The 26774-nt window shown below is 37.5% G+C and overlaps 1 protein-coding gene across 1 annotated transcript in view; it reads right to left on the bottom strand.

Annotated features, from left to right (window-relative positions):
• The window catches only part of EEA1 (early endosome antigen 1), a 160523-nt gene that overhangs the window by 9817 nt on the left and 123932 nt on the right, over window positions 1-26774 (bottom strand). The window contains exons 17-23 of the mRNA XM_062203134.1: window positions 25071-25226; window positions 22948-23087; window positions 19107-19437; window positions 17758-17859; window positions 15488-15682; window positions 9104-9286; window positions 1619-1804 (exon numbers count right to left, since the gene is read on the bottom strand). Coding sequence (XP_062059118.1) covers window positions 1619-1804; window positions 9104-9286; window positions 15488-15682; window positions 17758-17859; window positions 19107-19437; window positions 22948-23087; window positions 25071-25226 — 1293 coding nt within the window. The remainder of the gene's footprint in view (window positions 1-1618; window positions 1805-9103; window positions 9287-15487; window positions 15683-17757; window positions 17860-19106; window positions 19438-22947; window positions 23088-25070; window positions 25227-26774) is intronic.

Raw genomic sequence — 26774 nt, 5'->3', positions numbered from 1 at the left:
AAACAATTTATTAAAAGTAACTTTAAAGCAAATATCTGACAGAAAAGTAGCATAATAAAAATGTAACTACTTACGGCACGGGCTCTGACCCTTTATACCTAAGTTAACTTCAGTAAATTTCATACCCGCATACCTGTCTCATTAGTTTATACAGTTTGAACAACAATAAGGTTACTCTATGGATTAGTAGCTATAAGTATTGTAAACTGAATAGTGTTTGGCCAGAGAAAAAATACTATAAAATTTAACCAAAACTACCGTTCTCTTACAATTTCTATTTTATTGCTGTCAATATCTTTATACTACGAGCATAGTAAGAAGCATCATATGTTATCTCATTTCTGTGATGTGGGGGCTGGCGTTGTGGTGTAGCAGGTAAAGGCCTGTCTCTGATTCCGACATTCCATATGAGCACCGGTTCCTATCTAAGCTGCTCCACTTCCAATCTAGCTCCATGCTAAGGGCCTGAGAAAAGCAGCCTAAGATGGCCCAAGTGTTTGGGCCCCTGCCACCTGTGTGGGAGACCTAGAAGTTCCTGGCTCCTGGTTTCAGTCTGGCTCAGTCCCAGTCATTTGGGGAGTGAACCACTGATGAAAGATCTCTCTATCTTCTCTCTAACTCTTTCAAATAAATAAGTAAATCTTCAAAAAAATTTCCATAATATGAACAGGCAGCTTTTTATATTCTCATTTTATAGGTAAAGAAACAAAGGTTTAGGATGTTAAATAATTTATTACAGGTAGAGCCAAAACTATAATAAGATCTGTCTGATCCAAAGCCCTAACCCCTAACATCTTTCTAAACATTTGGGCCGGCGCCGCGGCTCAATAGGCTAATCCTCTGCCTAGCGGCACCGGCACACCGGGTTCTATTTCCGGTCGGGGCGCCGGATTCTGTCCCGGTTGCCACTCTTCCAGGCCAGCTCTCTGCTGTGGCCAGGGAGTGCAGTGGAGGATGGCCCAAGTGCTTGGGCCCCGCACCCCATGGGAGACCAGGAGAAGCACCTGGCTCCTGCCTTCGGATCAGCGCGGTGCGCTGGCCGCAGCGCGCCTACCGCGACGGCCATTGAAGGGTGAACCAATGGCAAAGGAAGACCTTTCTCTCTGTCTCTCTCTCTCTCTCACTATCCACTCTGCCTGTCAAAAATTAAAAAAAAAAAAAAAAGAATATTACCTTATCAGCTCATAAAATATATGATTTCAATCATAAAACAAAAAATAACATGCTTTTCTTCATATAGAAGTTAAAGGGATTTTTTGAATGTGTTAGTCATATAAACCAGTGCTTTTAACTTTATAATTTAGCATCATACATATAAAATACAACCTACTTCCCCTTAGAAAAAAGCTGATTGTTTAAAATTAATTTTGGACTTTTTATTTAAAAAGTAGATATGTTTATAAAACTAAGAAGAGCTAAAAGAAAAATGGGTGGAAATAGCAAAAAGGCTATGAAGAAATACTTGCTAACATCGAAATTCCCATAATCAAAAGTGTTTTATCAGAAACTAGAAATACACCACGGTTGAAAATAAAGGTGACACCTATAAGAGATAAGAGGTTTGGATGGTCTCTGCAGCCATCTCAGTTGAGTGGATTTAAATCAGAAAGTGAAATACCTTTTCTTTTTGAATATCTTGTAGCGCTTTGCTCTGTTCCTTCAGTTGCTGTTCTTTCTTTGCTGAATCCTGCTCCAAAGTAACCTTGGCAGTCTTTAGTTCTTGAATCAGTTTATTTTGGTTTCCAATTTGATTTCTATTTGAAATCAAGTCCTCCTGTGCTAGAGAAAGTTTCTCTTCTACAGACTTAGAAAAAACAATTTCCTCAAGTTATTTTATGTCGTATCATTTAGTAAATTAAATAGCATCATAGAAGGCAATATACTGTAAAAAGATAAAATGATATGCTCTTCTTTAAGATCATTTAAGATAAAGAATTCTAGAATATTAACTCTTGTGCCTGTGAAAACCATTTATAGTACAAATTATTTAGTATAACAATTTACTCCAATACCAACAGAAATAATCTAAAAAGATTTACTAAATGTTTACCACATCATCTATATTGCCTAGGAGAAATGAAGCAGTAGCAGTAAGTAGTTATCATATAAATAAACTCAGAAAACATACATACTGTTAGAGAAAATACAAGGAAAAACATGAAAGAAAACACTTTTAAATGATATAGTTAATTAGTACTTTATATTATGTGTGTATATATATACATATATATATTATATATATTTATTAGATCTCTGAAGTCCCTTATATTGCTAAAAACCTTAATAAATAGGAAAGAGTTTTTGTTTTAGGGGAAAAAATATTTCACAGCTGACAAGTGATCAAAAAAGAGTACATTCAGCAAAACATCTGAGGCTATATCTTAAAAAGACTATCACTCCACCCTCTTGACTTCCCATTTATGTGGTAGAAGCACTGATTGTCAGTTAACACAGTCGAGTTATTGACTGTTCTAAGGTCCACATATATCGAGAATCCAAATTGAGAAAAGGGCAAATATTTTGACCTATCAGGCTACAACAGGCAGCAGATGTGGTAACAGATAGGTAATGGGAATGGCAGGAACCTTTCTACCTTCAGCTGCTTTTGCTAAGGATCAGCAGGAAACACAAATCAACCTAAGATGCTCTTCAATCAAACCATAAGAAATTGCCATTTCTTATTCTGGAGATTAGTTCATTTGAAAAGGAAATGTGTACTATGAAAAAACTATGCATGGATTCCAATAAATAAATAAATCTCTAAGAAGAAGTTCATGGAGAGGAGATATCATTTAAAAAAACTATGCATGGGGGGCCGGCGCTGTGGCACAGTGGGTTAAAGCCCTGGCCTGGGGCTCAGGCATCCCATATGGGAGCCAGTTCAAGTCCCAGCTGCTCCTCTTCCAATCCAGCTCTTTGCTATGGCCTGGGAAAGCAGTGGAGGATGGCCCAGGTCTTTAGGCCCCTGAACCCACGTGGGAGACCTGGAGGAGGCTCCTGGCTCCTGCCTTCGGATAGGCATAGCTCCGGCCATTGCAGCCATCTGGGGAGTGAGCCAATGGATGGAAGACCTCTCTGTCTCTACCTCTCTCTGTAACTTCTGTCTTTCAAATAAATCTTTCAAAAAAAAAAAAATTATGCATGGGGGGTCGGCACTGTGGTGCAGTAGGCTAATCCTCTGTCTGCAGCACCAGCATCCTATATGAGCGCCTGTTCAAGTCCCGGCTGCTCCTCTTCCAATCCAGCTGTCTGCTATGGCCTGGGAAAACAGTAGAAGATGGCCCAAGTGCTTGGGATCCTGCACCTGTGTGGGAGACCCAGAAGAAGCTCCTGGCTCCTGGCTTCGGATTGGTTCAGCTCTAACAGTTGTAGCCTCTTGGGGAGTGAACCAGCGGAAGGAAGACCTTTCTCTTTCTTTCTCTCTCTCTCTCTCTCTCTCTCTCTCTTTCTCCCTCTCTCTGTAACTCTACCTCTCAAATAAATAAATAAAATCTTAAAGGAAAAAAAATGCATGAACTTCAAAATTTTTTGCACCAGGGGTCAGTGTTGTGGCACAGCAAGTTAAAAGCCACTGCTTATGAGACAGGATCCCATATCTCAGTATCAGTTCAAGTCCTGGCTCTGCCACAGATCCACCTTCCTGCTAATGTGTCTGGAAAGCAGGAGATGATGGCCCAAATTCTTGGGCCCCTGCCTCCCATGCTGGAGACCCTGATGGAGTTCCTGGCTAGTAGCTTTAGTCCAGCCTAGCCCTGACTGTTGCAGCCACCTGGGAACTGAACCAGCAGAGAGAAAATCTCTCTCTTGCACGTGCGTGCTCTTGCTCTCAGTAGCCTGGCCTTTCAAATGAATACATCTTTAAAAAATTTTGCACCAAATTAAATTTATTTTTAATCCTATAGTTTCATGGACTTTTTGAGGTATCCTTACATGCCTCAATGATAAACTGCCATGGACTTTGACCTCCTTTTGTGCTTCTTTCTGCCAAACCTGGATGCTCAGCATCTCTTCCCTTGGGAAACATTCTTCTCCTATTCCATAGTTTTGTTGGAATTATATTTCATCTATCCCTTTTCATTGGAACAGGCAAATCTCTAAGTGGATCAACTACCAAACTTGACCTTGATGATGCCTTGATAAAGTACCCCAGGGAAAAAGAATTTCTGCAGTATTCTGGGGTAGCTATTATTTTGTTGTCTTTTCAGCAAGATTTCCCATTTTTTTCAAAGTTAATCATTCTAAAATTTTCACCTCACTCAGACTAAAAAATTTACTTTAAATTTCACTACTCCCTCTCCTGGACAACAAAGAACAACTCACAGCAGAGCCAACTTGAAATATCCAATCAACAAACTTGGGTACTTCATAAATAATCCAGCAGATGGAGCTGAAGGCATAGATCAGGCCAGCTGTCACCTATTCTACTGGTGTACGGGTATATATTGTCAGCCCATGGTGTACACTGCCAGTCGAAAGTAGACAGCATTGACTTAGGAAAAGTGTCATGTGACAAGGTTCTGAATCTCTTGCCTTCTCTCCTAGACACAAGATTCCATAGAATTACTGCAGCAAAAGAAAAATAATGCTTGATAATCATCTTTCACTCTGGTTTATAAATATCACCTGAATATCCCTAGGAATTTGCATGTGTTTTAAAATTAACTAAGTAGTTCATATGCTCCTCACTTAAAAAGCATTAATATGGAATTTATTAATACTCAATTTCATTTAAAAATTCTAATGAATAAAGAGCTCTGAATGAGAACTGAGATCTAAACACGGTTCTGTTCTTGTGTAGACTGAACCTGTCTCTCTGTAAAAGCACTGAGCCTGCCTCATCTGCAAAAGGAAGCTTTGGAATAAAGGATTTATCCAAGGCTTCTTAGCAATTATAAAACTCTGGCAGCCTTCGCCCTCTGCTTTTTCTTTTTGTCCATATATACAGTGGAATTACTCTTTTTTTTAAAAAAATGATTTATTTATTTATTTGAAACTCAGAGTTACACAGAGAGAGAAGGAGAGGAAGAGAGAGAGAGAGAGAGAGAGAGAGGTCTTCCATCTGCTGATTCACTCCCCAATTGGCCACAACAGCTGGAGCTGTGCCGATCCGAAGCCAGGAGCTTCTTCTTCCAGGACTCCCACGTGGGTGCAGAGGCCCAAGGACTTGGGCCATCTTCCACTATTTTCCCAGACCACACCAGAGAGCTGGACTGGAAGTGGAGCAGCCAGGACTTAAACTGGTGCCCATATGGGATTCTGGAGCTGTAGGCAGCAGCTTTACCTGCTATGCCACAGCACTGGCCCTTGAATTACTCTTTAATATGTGAAGTCATTATTTCATAACATAGTTTTCAGGCATATAAAAACTGTTATTGGCTTAATGAAAAACTATTGATTTAAGATATATTGCTGCGCCGTGGCTCAACAGGCTAATCCTCCACCTTGCGGCGCCGGCACACCAGGTTCTAGTCCCGGTCAGGGCGCCGGATTCTGTCCCGGTTGCCCCTCTTCCAGGCCAGCTCTCTGCTATGGCCCGGGAAGGCAGTGGAGGATGGCCCAAGTGCTTGGGCCCTGCACCCGCATAGGAGACCAGAAGAAGCACCTGGCTCCTGCCTTCAGATCAGCGAGATGCGCTGGCCGCGGCGGCCATTGGAGGGTGAACCAACGGCAAAAAGGAAGACCTTTCTCTCTGTCTCTCTCTCTCACTATCCACTCTGCCTGTCAAAAAAAAAAAAAAAAAAAAAAGGAAAAAATATACTAAGTCCTGTTACTCGGTTAATCCCAGAGTAAATGATACAACCATTGAAAACAGTATGATTTCTATAGAATTTTTGCAATCAACCATAAAGTTTCATCTCTTCTATCACTTAAATATACTTCAGATTCATTAACTTTTCTCCATCCTAACTGCTGTTACCAACCCAAACCACCATCTTCTTGCAAACTCTCCTCTCCAGATTCTACATTCAGTCCCATTCCCCCCAAACCCATTCTGTATTCTGATTACCAGTAATTTACCTAAAATAGAAATCTAAGCAACTGCCTTCTGTGGTTCCACACTGCCTTTAGGTTAGGTTCAAACTCCTTCACAAACCTGCTCTGCCTGTAATCAGTATTATAAAGAAAAAATAATAGTAACAATTAAAACTACATAAATGTCATGTGGGTTTTTTTTCTCATAAAGGTTTTTCTTATATGCTTCCTTATTTTCTTTTTCCTAACTTAAATCTGTCTCTCTTTAGGCATAATGTGTGAGTGTGTGAGTGTGTGTGTATGTATGTATGAGTACAAGACAGATCTTCAAAAAGCTCATGGAAAGTGTGTATTATGAAACAATGATGTATGGAGGTATATTTTTTCTGAGCCAAAATAAACAGTCTTTCATTTCCATTTTTCCATGAAATTTCTGAAGCATCCTCATATTTCATCCTCTTTAACTTTAAACCTAGTTCTAAAAACTTTCAACTTGATTACTAGAATTTACAGAGACAGTAAGGGACTTCTAACCAATCTCCCAATCATTAGTCTACCCTAGGTCCAATCCAAGTTTCTATAAACTGCTTTGGTTAAGTTTTCTGAAGTACTATTTTCTTCATTTTTTCTGCTTAGATTCCACTTTAACTCCAAAATATAAAATTCAATCATCTTTGCTAGGCATCTAAGAACCAACCTTTTGGATCCTAATTCCAAATATATACAATTTAACCTTAAATTCTAAATATAATCCTGACTCATTCACACTAAAGGACCACTTTTCAAATGTGGCCCTGAGTGAAATAATCTTTCTTAGGACTCTCTGTGTAAGCAAATTGTACACATCCTTCAAAACCTGATCAAGTCCTACCTCTTTTTTTTTTTTTTTTTAAGATTTATTTATTTATTTATTTGACAGGCAGAGTTACAGAGAGAGAGAGAGAGAGAGAGAGAGAGAGAGAGAGAGAGAAAGCTCTTCCTTCCGTTGGTTCACCCCCCAAATGGCAGCCACGGCCGATGCTGCGCCGATCCGAAGCCCGGAGTCAGGCACTTCTTCCTGGTCTCCATGCGGATGCAGGGGCCCAAGCACTTGGGTCATCCTCCACTGCCTTCCCAGGTCACAGCAGAGAGCTGGACTGGAAGAGGAGCAACCCAGGACTAGAACCCGGAGCCCATATGGGATGCTGGCGCCGCAGGCGGAGGATTAACCAAGTAAGCCACGGCGCCAGGCCCCATGTCCTACCTCTCTAATAAAATCCTTCCTACAACAGCCTATGAATATAAAGCATTTTATATATAGTATATATATGGCTTTCAAGAGAATTTTTACAATAGTGCATTTTAAATAAACAAATAAAATTCCCATCCATAGGAAAGAAACATAAAGCTTATTTCCCCTTGACCTAAAAAGAAGAAAACTGGGTGAATCTTCTGAGAACGCAAATGTTTCATTTCTCTTGGAATTGATAAGTTAACAGTAAATAAAAACTTACTCTTTTCTATATCTTTTAGTTCAATAAACATGATACTTTATTCCATCAAATAGTATTGTCAAAGGCAAAATTTCTAAGTTGTTACATAATTAAGGTTAAGTTTATTTTGAGCTATAATCTCCTAATTTTAATCATCAGGTACCCCAATAATCTTAGGAAGCTGACAGATATATAAAACCAGGGTCAGTATTACCTAAAATTGCTTGTACAAATGGTTTAAATTTTTTATTAATTTATTTTTGTTTTTTAAAATATTTATTTATTTGAAAGGCAGAGTGACAGAGCAACAGGAAGACAGAGAGAGAAAGAGAGACAGAGACAGAGAACATGCATCTACTGGTTCACTACCTAAATGGCCACAACAGCCCAGGCTAGGCTACTCTGAAGCCAGGAACTCCATCCATGTGGGTGACAGAGACTAAAGTACTTGAGTCACCATCTACCTCTTCCCAAGTGGATTAGCAAAGAGAGCTGGATCAGAAGAGGGAGGTAGCCAGGAGTTGAACTAGCACTTTGATATGTAATGTAGGCATCTCAAGCAGAGGCTTACCCTGGCGTCCGACAACACTTGTCCCTATTTTCATTTTTATTTGAAAGGCAGAGGCAGAGGGAGAGGGAGAGACACAGAGAAAAAAGATCTCCTATCTGCTGTTCACTTCCCAAATGCCTACAACAGCCAGAGCTGGGCCAGGTTGAAACAAGGATCCCAGAACTCCACCTGGGTCTCCCACATGGGTGTCAGGGCCTAAAGTACTTGAGGCATGATCTGCTTCCTCTCAAGATGTGCATTAGCAGGAATATAGAAAGGAACAAGCTAGGAACCGAACTAAGGACTCCAAAATGTGATGTGGGTGCCCCAAACAGTAATTTACACTGTTGCACCAAATACCTGCCCTTGGTTTATATATAAATTTTAAACTCCTTGGATTATTTTTTTTAAAGCTTTATTATTTATTTATTTATTTATTTTATTTATTTATTTTTTTTGACAGGCAGAGTGGATAGTGCGAGAGAGAGACAGAGAGAAAGGTCTTCCTTTTTGCTGTTGGTTCACTCTCCAATGGCCGCTGCGGCCGGCGCATTGTGCTGATCCGAAGCCAGGTACTTCTCCTGGTCTCCCATGCGGGTGCAGGGCCCAAGGACTTGGGCCATCCTCCACTGCCTTCCCCGGCCATAGCAGAGAGCTGGCCTGGAAGAGGGGCAACTGGGATAGAATCCGGCGCCCCAACTGAACTAGAACCCAGTGTGCCAGCGCCGCAAGGCGGAGGATTAGCCTGTTAAGCCACAGTGCCGGCCAAACTCCTTGGATTTTCTAACAATTGTCCATCTTTGAAGTTATTTTCACATAAAGACAGCAAAATCCTTAGATAAACTAACAGTGTAGCAATTAATATATATCCAAAGTATTTTATTAATATAGATGTCAACTTAAAATGCCAAATATATATATATATCATTTTTAAAAAATATTTAAAATTTTTAATTTTTAAAAGTATGTTAATACAAAGTAATAGAAAACAAGCATAATAATCTGCAAATATTAATATTCCCTTATGCATTTGAATTCAAATGAATCATTTAATGACTGTCTATAAACGACTTACTGAGTTTTTACAGTATAATACAGTTCACCATACCTTAAGGTCTTGTCTTGTGGCCAGAAGTTCAGATTCCTTTCCATAGAAATCAGATTGAAGCTGTTTCAGATTTTCCTGACTTTTTTCATAGGTGTTCTGTAACACTGACATTTTCTCTTTCTCTGCTGCCAGTTCCTGAGCTGCCTGAGTTGACTGCTGCTGTAGTTTACTTTCAAGTTCTGTCTGAAACATACAATAGTTATTTAAAATAATATGTGTACCCCAAACCAATGAAATGGAATTCACACAACCAAGAAAATGCCTGAAAACAAGGCTAATTTGTGTTCTCAAATTCTACTTCAACAAAGAGTAACTTACCACTTTATACTCATAAAGTTGAAGAGTTAGAAAATCCAACAAGTTCCAATTTAAAGACCATCGTAAAAGCAATCAAATAAAAAAATGTTATTACTCTGGGAAGTACTAAGTATCAGGTCGTGAGAGACAGAACAAAAACTTGTTTCTGAAGGAAGATACAATGCTAGACATCTCAGATGTTAGAATTTAAGGTCCAACTCAGGAAACTCCCACATGAAAGAAATTAAGAAGTATGTAGAAATTAAGAAAGTATGAAAGAAATTAAGAAGTATGTGTTGAAGTATGTAGCTTCGATCTTAGAAATTCAAGATCAATAGGACATCCTTATAAATACAAAAGCAGAAAAGGAAAATCTCAAAAGGTCCAGCTCCTCTAAACTCAACTTTAGACTTTAAGAATACTTAGGGGCCGGCACTGTGGTGGAGCAGGTAAAGCCACTGCCTGCAGTGCTGGCATTCCATATAGGCGCCAGTTCGAGACCCAGCTGCTCCAATTCCAATTCAGCTCTCTGCTATGGCCTGGGAAAGCAGAGGATGGCCCAAGTCCTTGGGCCCCTGCACCTTTGTGGGAGACCCGGAGAAGGCTCCTGGTTCCTGGCTTCGGGCTGGCGAAGCTCTAGCCGTTGAGGCCATTTGGGGAGTGAACTAGCGGATGGAAGACCTCTCTCTCGCTGGAAGAGCCCCCCCCCCCACCTCTCCTTCTCTCTCTGTGTAACTCTTTCAAACAAATAAACAAATCTTTAAAAAAAAAGATTATTCAGACAATATGCACAGATTATGACATAATTAAAATATATACATATGCACAGCATAAAAAAGTTAAATACTGGCTTTTAAAATAAATGGTCATCAGTGACTCCCGTGTGCCAAATCCAGTATTCTTATTCTTGTCTACATTTTACTTGACCTCTCAGCAATGCTTGATATACTTAATTATGTTCTCTTCTACAAACATTTTCTTGAAGTGGGTTTCTAGAGTAGCATTGTTTTAGTTTCTCCTCCTATCTTAATGGTAATTCCTTCTCAAAATCGTTTGCTAGTTCCCTTTATTTTGCCAGATCTCTCAATGTTGCAGGACTCCAAAATTCTGTCATTGTCCTTCTTTTATTCTACATATACTCTACTTAGAGACTTCATCTAAACCCGCAGCTTTAAATATCTTTTATCTACATGTGACTCCATAAATATTTGAACCCTAGTGCTGACATATACTTTAGCTCATGCAGAATTCTTGATTCCTGATAGCAACCGTGCATATCAAAGGGTCACTACTTCTCCCAATAATTAGCGTCATTATCAACTACCATGTGTACAAATTCGATTCTACAGTTATCCTTTGTTCCTCTTTTTATTACTTCTTACCATGTAATCTATTAGAAAATTCTAATGGCTCAAATACAATGTATATTCCCAAACCATTCACTTCTTTTTTAAAAAGATTTATTTATTTATTTGTCAGTCAGAGTCACACACAGAGAGAAGGAAAGGCAGAGAGAGAGAGAGAGGAAGAGAGGGAGGGAGGGAGGGAGGGAGGGAGGGAGGGAGAGAGGGAGAGAGTCTTCCATTTGCTGGTCCACTCCCTAGTTGGCCACAATGGCTGGAGCTGCACCAATCCAAAGCCAGGAGCCAGGAGCTTCTTCCAGATCACCCATGCAGGTGCAGGGGCCCAAGGACTTGGGCCATCTTCTACTGCTTTCCCAGGCCATAGCAGAGAGCTGGATCACAAGTGGAGCAGCCATGCCTTGAACCAGTGCCCATATGGGATGCCAGCACTGCGGGCAGCAGCTTTACCAGCTATGCCACAGCGCTGTCCCCACGTTACCTAATCTTTAGTAGACCTCTGTTCCACAATTGCCTTTCATTTCATCCTGTTTAGTGTATTTGCCTACTATAGTATCAGCTCCATGAGAACAGGTCCTGTGTCTGATCTGTTCACCGCCATATCTCCAGCACCAAAAGTTGTGCCATGGAATAAAACAAACGGTAATATTATTCAAATGAACGAATGCATGAATAACAAACAAATTGGAGGTAGAAAAGCCAGGGACATCTATGATGGACTACTGTATTAACCCTGATAAGAGAAAAGATAGTTTGGACTAAGGCTGTGGTGGCAGAAAATCAAAGGAGGGGATAGATTCAAGAGAGCTTGGAGGCAGACTGATAGGAACTGATTGATGCAGCCTGTGGTGTGGAATTTCCCAGTATATGAGCTGAAACATCCATCATCTCCCTTTCTCAGAGTCATACCTCTAATTCATGTTGCAGAATCCCTTTTTTCCTTTTCCTTTGTGTGTGTGTGTGTGTGTGTGTGTGTGTGGGGAGAGAGAGAGAGAGAGAGAGAGAGAGAAAGAGAGATGAATCTTCCATCCTCTGGTTCACTCCCTAAATGACAGTGACAGCTGGGGCCAGACTAGGCCACACCCAGGAACTAAGATCTCCATCTGGACCAGCTGCTACTCACTTGAATGTGTTTAATAAATCTAACTCTGCTTACCCTAAACAAAAAAGGAAGGAAGTAAGCAAGGGAGGGAGGGAGGGAGGAACTCCATCTGGGTCTCCCACAAAGGTGGCAGGGGCCCAAGCACTTGGGCCATCATCCACTGCTTTCCCAGGCACATTAGCAGTGAGCTAGATTGGAAGTAGAATCCCATGATTGGAACCCGGTGACCTGATATGGAATGCTAGTGTTGCTGGCAGCAGATTAGTCCACTGCACCACAACACCACCCACTTGAGTATCTTTTTCAGGTTGAAGGATGGTCTGCACTTACACATTTTCTTTCCTAGAATGCTAGATTTTCTGCTGTAACAATTTTTTCACAAATTTTCTTTCTCTTTAGAAAACCTTCTGCAAAGTCTCAGTAATAACCATAAAGGCTCTGTGGGCAAATGTCAGGGTCTTCATTATTTTTACCTTGACAGACTGATGCATTCATCCGTTTAAAAAATTATTAAGAACTTATATGCCAGAAAACAGTTTGACTACAAGGAATTCACACCCATTAGTGGGGATGTTAAATTGACAGAAACAAACCACAAGTTGCAAAGGAGAGCACAGGAGTAAGGTTAGCCATCTGCAATTTATCCTGCAAAAACAAAAAGTTTCTGCTCTAGAACAAGTCTGATCACACTTTTATCCTTAAATAAATGCCTAAACATTTTAAATAGAAACAATTATAAAAAATCCACTGCAAGTTAGCTTCATTCAATTCTTTTGCCTTTGTCCTCTCACTTCTCTATTTACCACATACTTTAATAGACTGACATTTTCTAAGACTTGTAAATTTGGATAATAGTATTTTCTCTCATAGAAATGTCTAACGTCTTCCTTTTTTTAAACTTTCAAAATTTTAATTACCTTCAAAAGTCAGTTCAAATACTAGTGTCTTTCAAAGGCCAGTCAAAATTTCCAACAAGTTACCATTTTTCTTATAGCTATGTTTAAGTTTTATTAGTTTAATTCACTTTTATTTATTATAATTCTCTTTTCTTTTCCACACTTGCTTTCTCAGTAAATTATAAGCTACTAGAGGGTAAAGAGTCATATCCTATTCATTTAGGTTTTGAATAAAGTTGGTACAGGGCCTGTTGATTTATATAATGTATGATTGCTAGATCCTTAATCAGTGGTTCTCAATTAATCTAATACTCTGTGTGTGTAGATAGATATAGATTACACATACATGTATTCAGTACATGTTTGTGTGTTTATGTGTGTGTGTGTATGTATATTCACCCATTTAAACATTTGCCTTGTTTTCATATTTTTCTGTGGGCCAGTAACACTGCTTTGTCATGAACTACCAGTACACGGTCCAGCATATATGCTGATACTCTTTTTTTTTTTTTTTTTTTTTTTTAATTTTTGACAGGCAGAGTGGACAGTGAGAGAGAGAGAGACAGAGAGAAAGGTCTTCCTTTGCCGTTGGTTCACCCTCCAATGGCCGCCGCGGTAGCGCGCTGCGGCCGGCGCACCGCGCTGTTCCGATGGCAGGAGCCAGGTGCTTATCCTGGTCTCCCATGGGGTGCAGAGCCCAAACACTTGGGCCATCCTCCACTGCACTCCTTGGCCACAGCAGAGAGCTGGCCTGGAAGAGGGGCAACCGGGACAGGATCGGTGCCCCGACCGGGACTAGAACCCGGTGTGCCGGCGCCGCAAGGCGGAGGATTAGCCTGTTGAGCCACGGCGCCGGCCTGCTGATACTCTTAGATTATACTTTGCTCTACTTTATATAACATCCAACAACTATTTTGCTTTTACAAAGCATTAGTCACAGAACTAAGTACTTTAAATACATTATCTCAGTCTTCATACCACTGACTCCATGTTATTGAGCTTAGAAAGAGAAGTTGCTTCTCTCTGACGATGAAGATGATGTGTCCCATAAACTTAAAACTGAGATCTGTCTGGCTTCAAAACTTGTTTTATTTCAATGACGCTATCTGTTCCTCCATGAAATCAAACTATTCTTCCTCGCAATGACTCTCTAGTTATGCTAAATTCCAAGTTTTATTTACAAATACTACTATTCGCTCAACACCTCCCAATTGCTGCCCTCTTTAAAGGTAAGTGTTTCTGGGGTCAGTATTGTGGCACAGCAAGTTAAGTTGCTGCCTGTGACACTGGCATCCTATACTGGAGTGCCAGATGGAGCTCCTGGCTCCTGGTGTCAGCGTGGCCCAGCAGTGGCCATTTGGGGAGTGAAATAGCACATGGAAGACCTCTTTCTCTATGTCACTCTGTCTTTCAAATATATAAAATAGATCTTTATTTTATAAAAAGAAGTATGCTCCTTATTCTCGCATCCATGTGCTAAAAAAAAGTGAAAAATTGACAGGAACATTTCTTTTCAATCTCATAATCCATAAGTGTCATCTATTAAAGCTGTGCAAAGAACAGATAATATATATATTTAATCATAAATATGAAAAAATTGTTGCAACTAATAGTTTAGTTTAAAAAGAAAATGGTCAAAATAGCTTTTTTTAATTCACTAAGTTTGATACTATAAAAATGAAGATGCCATAATACTTGGCTATGAGGCTCATAAATTTTTTAAAGTGTACAACAAAATATGCACTGTGAAAATTATATCCTGATTTCTGATTACACATAATACAAACAAAAGGTCATAAAAATTAACCTACTCTTACTTGTGCTATTAGAAAACTATTCTTTTGTAAAGTAGCATAATAATTTTTATAGAAACACTGATAAACACAAAATGTGTATTTGTAGGCTTTTAAATTCTTTTTACTCTACTAGTATGACAGCTAACTACTGACAGGTAACTAACATATTTAGTTTGACATATTTAGTTTATTCCCATACTAGAAATCTGATTTCTCTCTTCACAGAATATGCACATACCAATAGTGGAGAAAAATTTATATTGCTTTTGTTTATATTAAATACTATCCATTTTTACCAACTCTTGGTATGAAGAAGTATTAGAACATTTAGTCAATAAAATAAAAAATGGATGCTAAATCATAAATTAGAATACGTTTGGAAATGGAAACCATTATGATGTAACTTAAAAATACCAAATAGTTATAACTATATGAAGCCTGATACTACTGAATTTTAATACATCCTACTATGTAATCTTTATTGTTACTTTATTTATGAAGCAGTGAGACAGAGAGAAAGAAAAATAGACTTGTGAGAGAGTTCTCACGTGCTTGCTTACTCCTTAAAAGCACACAATGGATGGGGCTGGACCAGGGCTAAAGCAGGGAGTTGGGAACACAATTCAGGTCTCCTACATGAGTGGTAGGAACCTAATCACTTGAATCATCACCCATCCTTCCCAGAGTCTGCGATAGAGGGAAGCTGATTCAGTAGCTGGAGGCAGGAATAGAACCAGGTACCTGATGTGGGACACAGGTGTTCTAACTACCAGGATACATGCCCATTCCCTCAATTGTTTGTAGACTTTCAACTCAGAGAAATTTTGAGCACAAAAAAATTTTTCTATGTTACAACTCATCTGTGTTAGTATTTTTATCTTAATTGCCCAGTTTTTCTTTTCATTAAAAGTAAACAAATATCATATTATTACCTTCTGTGAAATAGCAATTTTAATTTCTCCTTGGAGTGCTTCAATTTTCTTCTTCTTCTGTTCAGTTGATTGCTTGAGCTCATTTATGTTCCCCTGAAGTTGCTGTTCTTCTTTTTCTTTTTGTTTTAAAGTATTCTGGGCCTGTAAGACTTGTTCCTGCACTGAATTCAATTCTAACTTCAACTGATGAGAAGTCTAAATGAAAATAAAGTCTGTTTAGCATTCATTTACTCATCCAAAAGACATTTATTGAGTACTTACTACATGCCAACCACTACTCAAGGTAGAACCTAATGAGCCTATTGGCCAGAAGTAATCATAATTAATAGAGAAAGATACCTTTCCTTCTGTTGTTTTCATAACTGACACTATTCACTATCAGATGAGGTGCTGGATTAATCTTCATTACTTGTTTAATCTCAACTACCTTTTAATTAATTTATTTATTATTTTTATTTTTTATTTTTGACAGGCAGAGTGGACAGTGAGAGAGAGAGAGAAAAGTCTTCTTTTTGCCGTTGGTTCACCCTCCAATGGCCGCCGCGGCCAGCGCACTGCGGCCGGCACACCGCACTGATCCAAAGGCAGGAGCCAGGTGCTTCTCCTGGTCTCCCATGTGGGTGCAGGGCCCAAGCACTTGGGCCATCCTCCACTGCACTCCCTGGCCACAGCAGAGAGCTGGCCTGGAAGAGGAGCAACCGGGACAGAATTCGGCACCCCGACCGGGACTAGAACCCGGTGTGCCAGTGCCGCTAGGCGGAGGATTAGCCTGTTGAGCCATGGCGCCGGCCACCTACCTTTTAATTTATAATTTATATTTAAGTAGGCCATGTAACTCAACTAAGTCAGTATTTCCTTTTATTGTAGAAAACAGAAATAACATCATTAGCCAGATTGCTAAAATATCTATTGTTTTTCAAGAATATGTTACTGAGCCTATTTGCCATTGCTAATCAGAAAGAATAAGTACTATGCTTGTATTAACTATGATAAAAACCAAAATCATTTTTAGAAAATATGCTTGCTATCTGAGAACACTAAACTACAATGTGCAGTAATTACCACATTTAGCTATCTGAGGAATATTTAGCTACTACTCTATTTTTACAATCCATTAGGCTTTATTTCTGTTAAAATAACACCTCATGTAGAAGTCACACTGGCCAACATAAAGTGCAATAAATAATAACCTCCCATCTCTCTAGCCAAAGTCATGCTTTCATGTCTTATGCATATTTCATTAAGATCTTAGCACTGCTTTGCAGTGTTGAACCATATTCAAAGTTATTTTTTGAAAAAGTTCTGCTGCTAAATCTATCTTGTTGCATAATGAAATATTTTTACACAAAACAGGAGTCAGGCAGTATAACCATATTAGTGATTATGTTATAATAATCAATGATAAAATATCAACAAACATATGAGCATCTACCTTGTTATATAGTGTTCTGAACACTTTAAATATATTAACCTGTTTATTTCTCACCATAACTGTATGACACAGATTATATTATTAGTCCAATTTTACTGCTAAGAAAAACTGGAGCACAGGGATTAGACAATCTGTCTAAAACTTGGCAAAATGACATAGTTAATAAATAGCACAGTTGGGATATAAATTTGGACAATTTTGATTCACAGCTTAGACACTTAGCCATGATACTTTTCCCACTTACATGGCTGACATCTACAGCACACGTGTCTTCTTTCAATCAAAACTAGAATAAAATTGTATCAAACATTTGTCAGGACTATGTTTTGCTGTTTTATCAAATCAGATTTTCTAGGAAGTTTCATGTCTGTACTCCAGCTACTAATATGTAAGGCTTCAGAGAATAACAACTACATATTATATACATTTATGTACTCATCTGCTGCTTGTTCGTGCTGTAGAAAAACAGAAGCATTAACTATAGAAAAAATCTCTTGGATATTACATAATCATTATCAATTATATCATTAATATAAAATCTATGACATAGCCTTTTAAAAAGTCATTTTAAAAAGCATATTATGATTTTTCTATCATAATAATGTTACTTTACCTAGATTACATAATTATAACTCAACAGTTGATTCAACTTTTAACATTTTATATTACATTCTTTTATTTGTGCCTTTTATTACAATCTAGCTTAAATCCTAAACCATTACATTACATAGAAATAAACCTTCCTTTGACCTAAGGATCAGCATGAAAACACTTTCAATGTATAAATGACTTATTAGCCTTTAAATATTTTATACCACAGAAACAAAGAAAATCTTACCTCCTTCTCTTTTTCAAGTGACTTTTTCAGTTCATTCTGTTCCTTATGTGTGTTGTCTGTCTGTATTTGAAGTTGATGCTTTAATTCTTTGCAAGTTTTTTCCTTAAAAAATGAAAAATACACAGAAAATATCTGTAATTAACTGGACTGGTTTATAAGCTAGTAAGATACACATAAAGAAGTAAATTAAAATCATTGATGAGCTAGATTCAAAACAACCACCCATGTCAATGGCAAGAACAGGCAAATATTACATAAGGTGAGGCACAGCAAAATTCCAAGAGTTTCTATCACCAACCAACGGTCATAATAAAATATTGTAGGCAATATTTAAGGAAGTTACATTTTTAAGCCAGAGAATCAATTATAATTAGTTAACTTGTCGAGCTATTTTAAAAGTAAAATAGTGGGCTTCAAGAAAATGAAAACAAGATAAAAAATTTCTTAAAATATTAAAACATTTAAAAAATAACTATAAGGCGACTTCAAAAGTTCATGGAAAATGGAATTAAAAGACAAGTTCATTCTGATGCAAAAAATGTAAAATCCATGCATGGCTTTTTCAATAAAATGCACTTCTGTGAACTTTTTGAAGATCGGTCATATTTATGGATTTCCAAAAATTTCACACCCAAAAAAAAAGCTTTTAATCCCATTTCCATGAACTACCTGAAGTGCCTTCATATAACTCAAGAGAGAAAGGTATGCAGGAGAAAAATGCTTTCTCCAAACAGGGATGAAAGGTAAATGTATTACTGTATGTTTTTAACAGTACTATACTCTTTCATTGACTTTTCATACTGAGGAGTTTCACTTTTGCTGCTACTTTTTGTTATTCTGAGTTAAAATATTTCTGTGAATATGTCCCTTTTAAAGAACTTCCTAAAACTCTATTTCTGTACAGTTTAAATAAATTTTATTGTATCTCTAAACATGATATTAACTGAGTTTTAAGATATAATGACAAATCAGAAAGTTTATAGCAGCAGATTTAAAAGAGTCACTACAATCTTTATGGACAACTAGTAGCTGCCTTCTCTGTGGGAAAGGCTCTGAGAATGAGCATACTACAGTCTCCCAAATCTAGCAACTTACCAGCAAGAGAAAAATTGTTATATTCAGGTGAAAATATCCTTAACCTTTAGATTACACTTAAACACACACACACACATACACACACATCATTATCTTGGGCTTTTTCTCAGAGTTACTCCATCCTTCTTCCCCTCTTCAGAACTATTTTAAGTCATCTAAATTAAGGATGAAAAGTCTAAAGTAGATTAAGCAGAAAAATCAGTACATTTTAAATAAAAGAACCACTTCTAAGAAAGTAAATGTAAACAACTAACCAAATCTAATATAGCAGCTTTTCCCTTCTGATTCTCCTTTTCAAATTCATCTTTGCACTGTTTCAAATAATCAGAAACTTGTGATAATTTCTCTTTTGTTGTAGACAGCTCTGTCATTAGAGTTTCTTTCTCTGCCTTCACTGTTTGTAATTCTGTTACTGCTGTTTGCATTCTGCTGTTCAGTTCCTTGTGTTGCATCTTTGCATCTTGACTTATATTTTCAATTTCTTGTTTCAGGATTATTTTTTCTTCCTCTTGCTTAGCAAGCATTTGCTTAATATTTTCAAGGGCTTCAGATTTTTTCTGTAGATCCAATTTTGTACTGGAGGTTCTAAATATTTAAGAAACAATTTTTAAAATAGCACATAATTTATCATCTCTAGTTTGCCATTCAAAATTCAGCATAACCAATTATTGACTTTTAAAACTTTCTTGTATAGTTCACAAATAAAAATAAGATTTAATTTCATAAAATCAAATGACGAAAAATGCTTTAGAACATCTGATCTGATCACTTAACAGATGTAGATGATTTTCCTCAAATCAAATAAGTTAGTGGTAAAGCCAAATCAACTATCCCTCCTGATTTAATCCAGTCTTGTGCACCACACAGATCCCCAAAGAAAACACTGAGGACCACAGTTGTTCCATGTACTCTCAAGAAGCTATTCATTCTGTTCGTTTCCAAGGAGCTACAGAACTTTGCCTCTTAACTTGAAAACCAAAACACGCTATGTGTTTGACAGAGTGTAAACTTCATAACACTTAAAAGTTAACCCAGAAAATAAAAATAAGGTAAAAATAGAAGGGCCAGCACTGTGGCACAGTGGGTAAAACTGCCACCTGCAATGCTAGCATATCCTATAGGTGCCAGTTCATGTCCCAGCTGCTCTACTTCCAATCCAGTTCCCTCCTAATGGCCTGGGAAAAGCAGCAGAAGATGGCCCAAGTGTTTGGGCCCCTGCCACCCACATGGGAGACCCAGTTCAAACTCCTGGATCCTAGCTTTGGCCTGGACCAGCGCTAGCCCTTGTGGCACTTGGAGAGTGAACCAGCAGATGAAGATCTCTCTCTCTCTCTCTCTTTCTTCTTTCCTTTCCCCCTCTCTCTCTGTAACTTTCAAATAAATACATAAATCCTTTTAAAATTTAATTTTTTTTAAAAAATGAAGACAAGTGATTTACTTTAATCCTCAATCTTAGCAGATTGTATAAGAGATCAGTTACGGTTTGTCTTTTAACATGGGCTTTTTACACTTGAGTGAATGAATTACAAGAATGAGAAAATGAAAATATAGCTCTAGAAAGTTAATCTATGGACTTTTATTGTTTTCACAATACACAATAGTGAGCATATTTTAAAGGCAAAACAAAATCAAATATAAAGTAATAATACTTTTAGAATGCACACTGTTTCCAATATAATCAGTAGAAATTTACAAACAATATAAATTCAACAATGTTAAAGGAAAGTTTCTGTAAGATGTTATAGTCACTTAAAGTTGGATATCAATAAAATATCAGAATCATTTTTATGCTTTGAAATTCAACTTTTAGTCTCAGAAAATGATTTTACTTTCTAGAAAATAAGTAGAAAAGACACTAACATATAGTAGGGTCACAAGATACCTTACTTAACATTCCTCAAAATAATTTAAAAGTCATTATAGATGAATTGAAAAAAGAAAAATAAAAAATCATGGATTACATAGTCACTGTAAAACTTTTTTATTAAAATAACTAAAGGGTGAATAAACAAATCCATACTCATAGTCATAAATGCTAATACCGCTTTCTCAACAATAGATAGAACAATCCAAAATAAAATTGGGAAGCATACAGAAGACAAGGACAACTGATCCTAATTGGTTATCAATCACTGATCCTAATTGTTATTTATAGAAACTACCCAACAACACAGAGTACACACAGAAAGTTAAGATAAACCATACATTGGGCCTTAAGTAAGACTTAGTTTAAAACTTTTGTGGCATAGTGGGTAAAGCTGCTGCCTGCAGTGCTGGCATCCCATATGGGCGCCGGTTCGAGTCCCAGCTGCTCCACTTCTGATCCAGCTCTCTGCTGAAGCCTGAGAAAGCAGTAGAAGCTGGCCCAAGTCCTTGGGCCCCTGCACCCACATGGGAGACCTGGAAGAGGCTCCTGGCTCCTGGCTTCAGATCGGCACAGCTCCAGCCATTGGGGCCAACTGGCGAGTGAATCAGTGGATGGAAACCCCCCCACACACACACCTCGCCCTGTAACACTGACTTTCAAATAAATAAAAAAATCTTTAAAAAAAAGTTTGAATTTTATCAAGCATGTTTTCTGACCACAATGGAAGTAAATTAGAAATCAATAATAATAACATATCTAGAAGTATCCCACATATTTAGAGAATGAAACAATATACTTCCAAATAAACTATGAATCAAAGAAAAATAGGAAATACATCAGAGAAAATATGCTGAAGTAATGAAAATAGGTAGGATAGACATTAAAGGAAAAGCTTGGATGTATAAATACAGATGGGCCTTAATAAAGGGAAACCCTCTACCCTTTTGGGCTGTGCCTTGGGTTCATGGGAGGGGTTTAGTCAAGTCTCAGATACGTTTACATGATTTAAACACAGAAGGGACCCAGCCCTCCTTTCCTAAGTACTATTCTACAATTATATGATGTTTCCAAAAGAAAAATATTTGCATGAAGCATATAGGCAAAAGAGATTTAGGCTTCAAGATTTGTCTACTCCAGTATGATATGGGAGACCATCAATTATTTCTGAACAATGAGATTAAAACATAGAATGGAAATGGGCCCATTCCTATTGGATCCATTGTAAATGTAAATATTAATAGCATACATCATTAAATATACATCTATCCCACCATCACCTGGTAATTTCACAAACATATAAGATATATACCATCTTCAGTCATATAAGTCATAAACTGGAAACAACTCCAAAACACCAAAACAGGAGACTAAACTATAGTCTTCATTGGAAAGACAATAAAGAAAAAATTTCATTCAACCAGATGGATACATGGGTGAATTTAAAAATAGTACACTAAGTGAAAAACAGCCAATCGCAAGAAAGGTCACAGTGTATGCTTCCATTTATATGAAATTAAAACACACACAAGATCTATGTAGATCAAAATCAGAACTGCAGTTGTCTACAGGGCAAGATTAAATTATTGAATAGACAGGGTGCTTAACAAAATTCCAGGAGTGATGAAAATGTTCTGTGGGGCAGTGTGGAACACGATTACACAGACTCAACACTTATTAAAGCCTAAATTGTATACATAAAACCTGTGCATTCAACTGTATGTCAATTTTACCATAATAATAAAAAAACTGAAACACTGATTCTAGTATTTCCCTTATGCTCATAAACACAATCTGCAAAATGCAGCACAATGATGAAAAGAATCATCTCTCATGAGAAAGCATCCATTTCCTACTTGGTACTGTAACTCAAAGCAGAAGTCTGACTGCTCCTGGATGATATATGTAACATCTTTATTATTTTTAAATTACATTAATTTATTCAAAATGGTGAACAACTCAAAACAATTGCTCTACCCCAGAGAACTGGCACCATATTATTGTTCAAAGAGATTAGAGGGCTCAAATTTTGTAAAATAAAGTCTTAGGCCTCTCTAATGAAGTTAACTTTAACCATATTATGGTAGCTTTATTTTTCATTTACCTTATATCAGTTGTTTATAAAATCAACACAATTAACAAATATTTAAGCTCTGAAATAGCAAACCTGAAATTTTATTACTAGTTTATAATCTTCTCCCTTAATTTATAAGTGAAGCAGTTTGGCTTACATTTCTTTCTCCATTTCAAGTTGTTTACTTAATTCTGTTGCTCTAAGCTCTAAATCTGTGTTCAGTTGCCTCTGTTGTTGTAGATCCTGAAAAGTTTGTTCCTTGCTTGCTTTAACTTCAAGAGTATCAGCTTCTAGTTTCTAGAAAAAAAAGTCAGTAGAGGAACCATTTGAATAACTACTGATATATTAATAAATAAAATGTTTTTATTTATATTCCAATTGATGTTGACATACACAAAAATAATTAAAATATGTTGTGATTTTAAAAAAACACATTCTGAAACCATTACTGAATTCTTTATTTTACTATCTTCTAGAGGCTTTATACATTATAGGCAGTTACTAACTGTTCAGTTTTGAATAAGGAACAAACCTAGAGAAAAATATTACTACAGTATTAGTTATTAGCTCAACTGCAAAAAAAAAAAAAAAAAGGTTCACTCATGTACCATCAAAAATAATTATCCTTTATATTCACAGTAAGCACTGACACAACTATAAGATGTTTAAAAAGAAAAAGGGAGATGGACAAGCATGTCGTTTAGAAATTAAGTTTCTGCTTGAGATGCCCACTTTTTTTGGGGGGGGGGCAGAGTTAGTGAGAGAGAGAGAGACAGAAAGGTCTTCCTTCCGTTGGTTCACCCCCCAAATGGCCGCTATGGCCAGCGCTGCGCCGATCCAAAGCTAGGAGCCAGGTGCTTCCTCCTGGTCTCCCACGTGGGTGCAGGGGCCCAAGCACCTTGGCCATCCTCCACTGCCTTCCCGGGCCACAGCAGAGAGCTGAACTGGAAGAGGAGCAACCAGGACAGAATACAGTGCCTCGACCGGGACTAGAACCCTGGGTGCAGGCACCTCAGGCGGAGGATTAGCCTAGTGAGCCACGACGCTGGCCAAGATGCCCACATTCTATATCAGAGTTCCTGGTTCAAGTTCTGGCTACTCTCCCATCTATGGTTCCTGCTAATGTACTCCCTGAAAGGCAAGACAATGTCTCAATTACTTAGGTCTGGGCCACCCAGGTAGGAGACCCAGATGAAGTTCCAGGTTCCTGACTTTGGCCTGGCCCAGCCCTGGTTGTTGTAAGCTTCTGGGGAGTGAACCAACCAATGGAAAACCTCTGCCCATCAGTCAGTTCCTGTCTCTCTGCCTTTAAAAAAAAAAGAATTAATGAATTGCCACACAGACCTCATCAATGCCTATTGACCCTGAATAGAAAGATAATGAAATTCCTGATTTTGCTTCCATAATTTCTTTTTTTTCCCCCCAATAATTTCTTAGTCTAGATAACACTGCTGTTCTTCACAGGTTCATATGCATCTCATATACACACATGTAATATGTGATTTTAAGAATTTACAAAATCAAACTGTTAAATGTAAGTTTGAGTATCTATAAACAATGCATCTTCTTATATGGTTGTAATGATTTTGCATACTAAATATTTTATAAGCAGATGATTCCTATGGGTCTGGCTCAACACCTATTTTGAAAAAATTCATGAAAGGAAAGATATTTGATATAATCAAATAAATTCTATAATAATATCTATATGAAACATATGGAATACATCCTAAAAGATAAAGAAATAAAAATAAACGTGGAATTAAAACTTAAGACAGAAAAACTTCAAGTAACTTTTTTACTTTTTTTTTTTTTTTTTTTTTTTTTTACAGGCAGAGTGGATAGTGAGAGAGAGAAACAGAGAGAAAGGTCTTCCTTTTTGCCACTGGTTCACCCTCCAATGGCCGCTGCGGCCAGCGCATCTCGCTGATCCGAAGCCAGGAGCCAGGTGCTTCTCCTGGTCTCCCATGTGGGTGCAGGGCCCAAGCACTTGGGCCATCCTCCACTGCCTTCCCAGGCCATAGCAGAGAGCTGGCCTGGAAGAGGGGCAACCGGGATAGAATCCGGCGCCCCAACTGGGCTTGAACCAGGTGTGCCAGCACCGCAAGGCGGAGGATTAGCCTGTTAAGCCACGGCGCCGGCTCAAGTAACTTTTTAAAATTGTGTATCACAGCTACACCTTTTTTTGTTAATTAAAAATCCTTGATTTCATATAGGTCATCAGATTCCATTGTTTCTCCAGCAGAAAATATGGCTAAATTCAACTTCTGTTACACAAACCTTAATTTGACCTTCTAGTTCTTCAGTTTTCTGCTCTAAAGAGAGGTGTTTCTCTTTATATTCTTTCAGGTGACTTTCCAGCTGACTGCAATGTTCCTGTTTGTCTTGTAACTTTGCAGTGACCTGATCCAACTGAGTGGTGATCTTATTTAACTCCTATAGGAAAGCACAATTGAAGACAACTTTGGTAAGGTTTACCATATTTTCTTGCCTGAAGTTTAGTCAAAATAAAATTAAAAACATCAATTTTACTTAAGAAAGTATCTGGAGAAAGGTGTTGACAAATATAATGATGTAGCAGAGGCTATATTCACTCGCCAATATATACCAAGACACTATTTTTACTAGTATATGCATTAACAATTTAACAATTTTGTAACATTTATCTAGAAAAAGTTATTTTAGGAGTCAAAATAAACAACAGAACATTTACTAGGCTAATTATCCAGCAACACTTTTATCATAGTTAAATGTTTCAATGCTCAAAACACCATTTTAAAAATAACATTTTGAAATATTATGGTGATTACATTTGTGATATTTGTTCCATTGATTTGGAATACTATTTGCACAGAAATAAAAACAAATAAAAATACTAATAAATACACCAGCTACTATAATTCAACATTTTCATAATTTTCCTCCAGTCTTCTCTGTATATTTTCTTTGTACTTTTAAAATAAAAACAAGATTATACTTTATATATTATCTTATCTTAGTGCCTTTTTTTCCACAATGTCTATGAAACTTTCTACTATTTTCTAAAGTGCCATTATATTCAATTGTATAAATTCCCATTTTATTGATATATTCCATTTTTTAGTCAAATGCCCTGCTTTAGATTCTTAGATTGCTACTATTTTTTTGCATTTATTAATGAAGATACAAATAGAACATTTAAAGCTACAGTTATTTCTTTAGGATTATATACATCGGTGGGCTAAAGAATATGAGAAAATCTGAAGTTCTTGAAACATACTGCCAAGTTGTTCCCTCCTTCCCTCCAGCCCAAAGGTTCAACTGATGCTTCCTGTCTCCAGCAGTGCATTAAAGTGACTTTTTCTTCCTCACACCCTCTCTTCCTTCCACTGGTAATTTCACACACACACACACACACACTTTTCTGCTACTAAGGCAAATGTGTCAAGTATATCCCATTACTGTCTTATTTGAAATGGATTCCCAACGAGCTTGGACATTTCCTAATATAGTTTTGATTATTCATGTTTTTTGTAGGTTCACTTATTTCCTATATAAAAGTTATAAATATCAGGAATATTATCTCTTCATCAGATATATTTCAGAAGATGTTTTATCCTTTTGCTATTAGTTTTATGTTAATTTTTTGACACATAAATTTTAAATTTCATGTATTTTTATAAATATATTTCCATTATAGTTTATGACTGATAGTATGCTCAGAAAATATTTCCCAAGGTGGTAGGTATTTGGTAGCAGTTAAATTGCCACTTGGGAAGCCCACATCCCATTCTGGAGCACCTGTGCAAGTCCCACTACGCTATTCCTGACCCAGTATCCTGCCAATGTACACCTTGTTAAGCAGTAGTGATGGCTCAAGTACGTGGGTTCCTGCTACCCATAAGGGAGATCCCCATGGAGTTTCTAACTTCTGGCTCTGGTCTGGCTCAGTATACATTTGGGCAGTGAACCAGCAGATGGATGATCTCTGTCTCTCTGCCTTTC

Source organism: Lepus europaeus, chromosome 10, assembly GCF_033115175.1.
Source record: "Lepus europaeus isolate LE1 chromosome 10, mLepTim1.pri, whole genome shotgun sequence".
NCBI classification, from domain to species: domain Eukaryota; kingdom Metazoa; phylum Chordata; class Mammalia; order Lagomorpha; family Leporidae; genus Lepus; species Lepus europaeus.
This window is presented reverse-complemented; position numbering and strand designations above follow the sequence as displayed.